At 39.1% G+C, this 6,433-nt stretch overlaps 1 protein-coding gene across 1 annotated transcript in view; it reads right to left on the bottom strand.

The window, feature by feature from the left end:
* The window catches only part of fam98a (family with sequence similarity 98 member A), a 19,008-nt gene extending 14,171 nt beyond the window's left edge, over positions 1-4,837 (bottom strand). The window contains exons 1-4 of the mRNA XM_019882013.1: positions 4,680-4,837; positions 3,971-4,119; positions 3,054-3,188; positions 2,313-2,494 (exon numbers count right to left, since the gene is read on the bottom strand). Coding sequence (XP_019737572.1) covers positions 2,313-2,494; positions 3,054-3,188; positions 3,971-4,119; positions 4,680-4,717 — 504 coding nt within the window. The 5' untranslated portion in view covers positions 4,718-4,837. The remainder of the gene's footprint in view (positions 1-2,312; positions 2,495-3,053; positions 3,189-3,970; positions 4,120-4,679) is intronic.
* Between the last annotated feature and the right edge of the window lie 1,596 nt (positions 4,838-6,433).

Here is a 6,433-nt window from a genome sequence, read left to right as displayed (position 1 = left end):
AATTGTTTGGGGACTATCCCCCACGTTCTAGTTGAGATGGTATAACCCAAGAGGCAAAATGACGCTTGCTACTGTTGTTGCGAGTTGCCATTCGTTCTACTAAACCATGAGTCAAACGCCATCATGCCTTCTGTCATTATTACACAAACAAAAATCTCTTTACTGTTACTAGTGTTAGTGCCTCAATATGGCTAAGCTCGTGAAAGCAATACAACGAACTCAAACGCGTCTTCGTTCAGTGTTGTCAACTAATATCCGGATTATGCAAATTTTCCTCAATTCTCCGGAGAAATTTTCATAAAAATTTGAAAAACCCGGAATTCCGTGAAAATCCGGAGGACTTTCATCTCTGATGTTTATATTTTTGATCAAGGTAAATACAAATAGGCATTTCAAAGTTATCATTATTCAAGGGTATATCAACTTGTGAGTTTACAACAGTTCAATGACTAACTTTGAAAAGACAATTGCGTAAAGCAGTGGTTCCTCACCATTTTGTCATAGTATGAGTACCCCCTCACTCATACACTGAGGATTCTCCAAAAATAGGACATAACAAAAGTGATTCTTGAATGGAAATCATTTTAACTCATAAACTTAATTTCAACATTTAATTATTAGGCCTTGTCCTATCTTTAAAAAATAAAAGTAATCTTTTTCCACCATTGATGTGACCTATATGCCCTGTACAACTCAAGTGAAATCTTTTAGAGTGGGAGAGCAAAAATAAACAAGTGAGATAACATGGTTTCAAAAGTTTGCACAGGCTCTTATAACTGGGTATGTGACTATGTTCAGAATTTACCAACCAAAATCAAAAGACTTCGCACACGGTTTTGGCCTCACTGTTCGCATACTTTTGGAGGAGTGAGAGTAGTATTTGCACTGTTCTCTCACAATTAATGGGTTCTGGTTCCAATCAGGTCAACAGTAGCCATTACGCACAGGTTTTGAATGTTCTCCTTGTGCTTGCAAAGATTTTCACAGCATGTTGAGTTAATATACCAGAAGACTAACACTGCCCATAGTAGGGCTGTGCGATATTGTAAAAATGTAATTTCCCAATATTTTTCCTCGCATACCTGGATAAAGATACAATAAAGATATTACTATGGGCTCAGTGAAGTAAACATTTTTAAAGGGAAAATTATCAGTCCAAAAGGATGTGGAAAGTGTATTTTTTTTTAGAACTTATTGACATCCATTAATATTAAAGTCTGCAATAAATTAAAAATAATTCAATTCACATTGTACTGCAACTGTGATTTAATGAGAAATAATTTTATGCTACAGTAAAAGTGTTTGTTGTGTTTGCATGCGTGTGCATGTTATCTGCATCCAAGTGTCTGATGTTCTATACCAACTTGTCCATGCACAACCGTAGTACGGATAAGAGTTTCAGAATGTGGATGGATGGGTTGTGTGGCTTGAGGGGGAGAATAGAGAAAAAAAAGTGAACCATTCACCCCCCGTATATGACGATGGTTGTGTACACATTGGTCAATGCAATGTGCGGACTCCAAGCGCTATGAACTATGCCAGCCTGGATCGCATTTTGAGGCTCTCCATATAATGTCACATTTTATGGCTTTTTATGGCTCTATGAAAAGATGGTGGCAGTCAATGTAAACACGCGTTGCGACAGAAAGAGGACCGAGCCCAAGCCTCGCCGGTCCATTCGGCCTCCACAAGATTATTGTCATCGGCTGAATGGACCGGTTAGGCGCGGGCTACTGTACAATTTTAAAACATAATGTCTGCTATTTTATCCATGATATTTTGAAATGATATATCATCACATAATGTTCAAAAACAACGTGCACTGTCCGTATATACTGGAATATGGAAGTGGATTTTGTGCGTGTGGTGTCTAGGCAGCAGCGGTTGCGTGTCACTCGCTCAGTCTGTGTTTGTGGCTGGGTGGGTGTCTCCCTCTTCCCTCTCGCCCTCCACAAGATGGTCATATGCTGGTTTGCACTATCGATTAACGCCAAACTTGAAAGGAGGAATGTGGTTGGTTGAACTGAGATTTACATGTGTGGCAAGGCCATGTGACTGATATTGTCCTCATTTTGATATTATCTTGAATGTTCATATCTCGATATGATAAAGACAGATCAACCCGCACAAAACCATAAATATGAAAATTAAGCCTATTGATATGGAAATGAGTGTGAATGGTTTTATCTTCAACTTTGCTTTGTTCAGCTGGTCAATAATGCATGTTTCTTATCCATTTGGTTTACCTTTATTAATCCTTAATTTTACTGTAACAGTAAACGTGTGTGCATACTCTGCTTTAAGAAACTGACCTTCTTCTCAATACCACTAAAGAACTGGAACATGGCAATGTTGGCTGGAGGCTTGGACATGCCCAGTGCCATGCAGATGCCTTTTAGTTCCTGGAAGGCAGGGCTACCAGACTCCTGGGCCTTCTTCTGGGGTCTGTTTACCAGGATCATCCTCGAAGCCTCGAGCTCAGATACCAGAAAGGCTGAGATGAAAAATGACACTTTCTCATTATTTCAGTCATATTCGAACTTGTATACCTTGCTTGCTCAAATAGTGCCCTTGGCTCTATAAAATCAACTTGTCACATATTGAATAAATGTTGGCTGGCCAAACAGAATGCAACTACAATATACAGTACGCTTTTCTGTAGTTTATATCTCCTTTAGACGACTGATGTTTTTAATTTGTTTGCGTTACTGATTCGATGAGGGTCTGTACACTTCACTGAGCATGTATTTTAATCTCAAAACCAATCTGTCTGTTGAGGCTGCAGTTGCACTGGAAGATATCCAGTCGATGAGATTTCAGTGATAAGAAAAAAAAACTGATTTTCATTTGAGGATACTCAATTGCAGAAGGTTTTGATTTTGTTTTTAATCTCTTCACACTGCCATGACGCACATCAGAATTGTGCCACTTAGCAGCAATCAATCTATCAATAAAAAAACATGTCACTTGAACCATGCAGTTTAAATCCAGTTGAAGAGACTTATACATGCTGTGTGATACAAAAAGAAAAGTTGACAATACTGAAACCATACAGAGCAGCAGCAAACAGTCATTCTTGTTGAGAAGCCTTTGGGTGACAGCTCCACTTGTGAGGATGGAGTAAGGACAAGCAACTTCTGTCAACAGACCGCTCATCTCCAGCTGGAAGCCCTCTGCCTCACTAGGACCTGCAATAGGTAAAAGAACAACTACCTTGTATTCTGGTCCTTGTAAAATTTAAAACATATATTCGGTATATCATAAACTTCAAACACTAGTCACCAAAATGTACGTGGACATCTCTACTTAGGCCCACATCAACCTGTAAAAATATCACACTGATGGCACCAAAATGTTGCATTTTATGGACGAAGAGTTTTTCTTTTGTGGTGAGCTCCTCGAAGCAGAGGAAAACGCTATAGCTATAAAATCTGTAATATTAGGGCTATCGTTTTAGTATTTTCAGATGTTGATGTGCGCACAAATAAGAGATGTCAACATAAATTTGAACATGGTTAATTGCAGTTTTCATACATTAGGCGACGTTTAAATCTCATACATCGCGCATTTGGATTGTCCCTGGAACAATCTCAGTCCAGCAAGTGAGGCAGGACATATTACCCTGGGGGACAAGAACTAATGAGCCATTTGAACCTGTTCCAAAAGTGAAATCATGAGAACCAAAAACGTTTTGGGACATCTAAAATGAATATTTTTTTTTTTTTTTACTTTTTCTTTTTGCTGCAAACACCTGTTGAACCTGGTGGCCTTTTCAAAGCTGCAATAGACCCCCCGAACTTCAGAACTGTGAGACAAACGTGTCACTACATCATTTGGCTGCCCTCATACTACACAAAATGACAATGAATTTCAATTTTAAGGAAGTGTCACGGGGTTTTGCAGGAATTGTGATGGACTCAAAAAAAAGCAGCAGTTATTAAGTGTTGCGATTTAAGATTCGAAAGCTTACAGTTCGTGGCATGGACATTCTCCTCCAGTTTACTGTAAAGTCTGAGCTCTGACACAATCCAAGCACAGAGTTTTGTAAACTCCGGGGACGCAGCCCCACCATTCACAGCTGACTCCAGTGCTCCGTCCTCCAACAGTGGGCCTTGATACCTTCAATGACAAACCACACATTAAAATTGTCTTCAAGCAACTCCAATATTTTTCCTCATCAACCCAGGGTGCCTATTTTATTAATTAGATCATCTGTAGCTAAATTGAGAGCACCTGAATCAAGACCCATTTGTAAATTTGACCAAAATTTAAGAATGCACGCATACATCGTGACGAAACTGAAACAAATGACGTTAAGAATGCACGCATACATCGTGACGAAACAAACAAATGACGACTTTCCAGCGATGGTGGACTTTAAAAGGAACTGCACTTGATCGCAGTAACAATTACAGTACAGCACAGCAGTTTCGTTTCAAGAGCGATAAGTGTTGTTGAGAAGAGACCCCCCGCCCCAAAAGGCTCCATTGTAACAGTTGTTGCGACGTTATAATGGCCATCTTTAGCGCTGATTAAAATGACTGTCTGACTAATGTTGTCTAAAAAAAATGGGTTTAGCTAAAGGAGACCACGTCACATTGTTACACAGACTGAGGCATGGTTAGCCAACTGGACATTGTTTCATACAATAATTGAGATTCCCCACGCCCTTCACTTACCCCAAGTCCTCAAGAGAAACTATAATATCATTCTCCATGTTAATAATTATTGCGTCCGGTCAAAAATCACGAAATGTCAAATATACGAATGGGCCAGTTGGACTCAATTAGACTGACGTCACCTGACTTCGTCGCTGGATTTATTTCTGCCCAGCAACGTTTGGAACGGGTGCAATATCGCCAACTAGTGTGAGGAGCCTGTTAAACCAAAGCGGCAATAAAAAAAAAGACTGCAGATTACTTGTTTGTTGTTGTTGTTGTTGTTGTTTTTCAATGTAAAATATGAAGTACGGTGTTATTCCTCTCGGGCCTCCTTCTTGAGGACCAAGTTAAATGTGTGTTTTATTTTGTTTGTTGTGTAATTTTTAACACAAACATATTTTACTGGTAAATTTATTACGGTGGCCGACGGAGTCCAACGCACTGCCAACGGCCGAACGCTGCAAACAAGCAGATCAACCCAAATTGAAAAGAATAAAGATTTATTATTGTGCAATATGTTCCTATTGTTCCAAATCCAATAATTATGGGGTGAGAAGTTGCAATGTGTAGGCTAAATTGCTCACTCATTCATAATTACGCATTAATTGCTAACTCCCCCAGCCCCAAAGAAATCCAGAACAAGCCACTTTGACAAAGCTGTGTTGATGAACTCGCCGCATAAAGTCAAATTTTCTTGAAAAATAAAGACAAAAGACTATTGGAAATAAATTATTTCCACTTCATTTAAATTGTAAATTTCGGTCCGTGTTTCTGATACAGGTTGCGCCTGCCGAGGCCTTGAAGGCCCTGACGGAAGGCCACTGATATGTGCATTTTGCCGCATTCCAGGGAAAGTGTAAAGTGTAAATTATCCTGCTCGGATTGTGCCACTTCCAACCTCGAAACCGGGGGTCGGCAACACGCGGCTCTTTAGCGACATCTAGTGGCTCCCTGGAGCTTTTTAAAAAATGTTTGAAAATGGAAAAATATTTTGATAGTAGGCTAATATAGCTCAAATAGCTATAGATACATGTTGAAGCTCCGAAAAAGGAGAGCTGTGGTGTTGTTTTTTTAAAACGTATACTGTGGCAGTCGAAAGGAGCCCACACGATTGACTGTAGAACACGTCTTTATTCAACGACTGCCAAGTGGATCTGAACAGTTACAACTTTGCGCCAAAAACATTCACATAACCACGCCCCCTACTACATGCCTGCTGGGTGAGAAGCATGGTCCTAGTGTCCGCAAAATAATACGTTATTTATGCTTTTAACAGTTACGACAAACACAGACAAGTAGTGATGGGAATTCCGGCTCTTTTTAGAGAGCCGGTTCTTTTGGCTCGGCTCACTAAAAAGAGCCGGCTCTTTCGGCTCCCAAATGGCTCCTCAGGTTTTTTGTTGCTTAAATTAGATTACTCCCAAAAATAATGTAAAATTATGTGTAAAATGAATTACGAATGTAAAAAATATACAGTATATCAAATATTTATTATTTATATGGCTTTATATTCTTCTGAACATACTCAACATGGCGTACAACATGGAGTGCTACAAAAAAATAAATTACAAAGTACAAAAACAAAGACCCATCTCAAAACAAGGTCAACAAAAAGTTCCAATCTCTGATTGTGCATATTTATAAGTGTTTAAATATTTACAGTAAAACAACATAAGTAAGCTTTGATTACCACACAACAAATTATAAATTAAAATTTGATATTGGATATTATAACCTTGCCCAGTCTACACGCTGCCTTTGAACTATCAATT

This window comes from Hippocampus comes, unplaced genomic scaffold (genome assembly GCF_001891065.2).
Source record: "Hippocampus comes isolate QL1 unplaced genomic scaffold, H_comes_QL1_v1.1 scaffold36, whole genome shotgun sequence".
Taxonomy (NCBI): Eukaryota; Metazoa; Chordata; class Actinopteri; order Syngnathiformes; family Syngnathidae; genus Hippocampus; species Hippocampus comes.
Note: the sequence above shows the minus strand (reverse complement) of the source record. Positions and strands in the feature narration are given on the sequence as shown.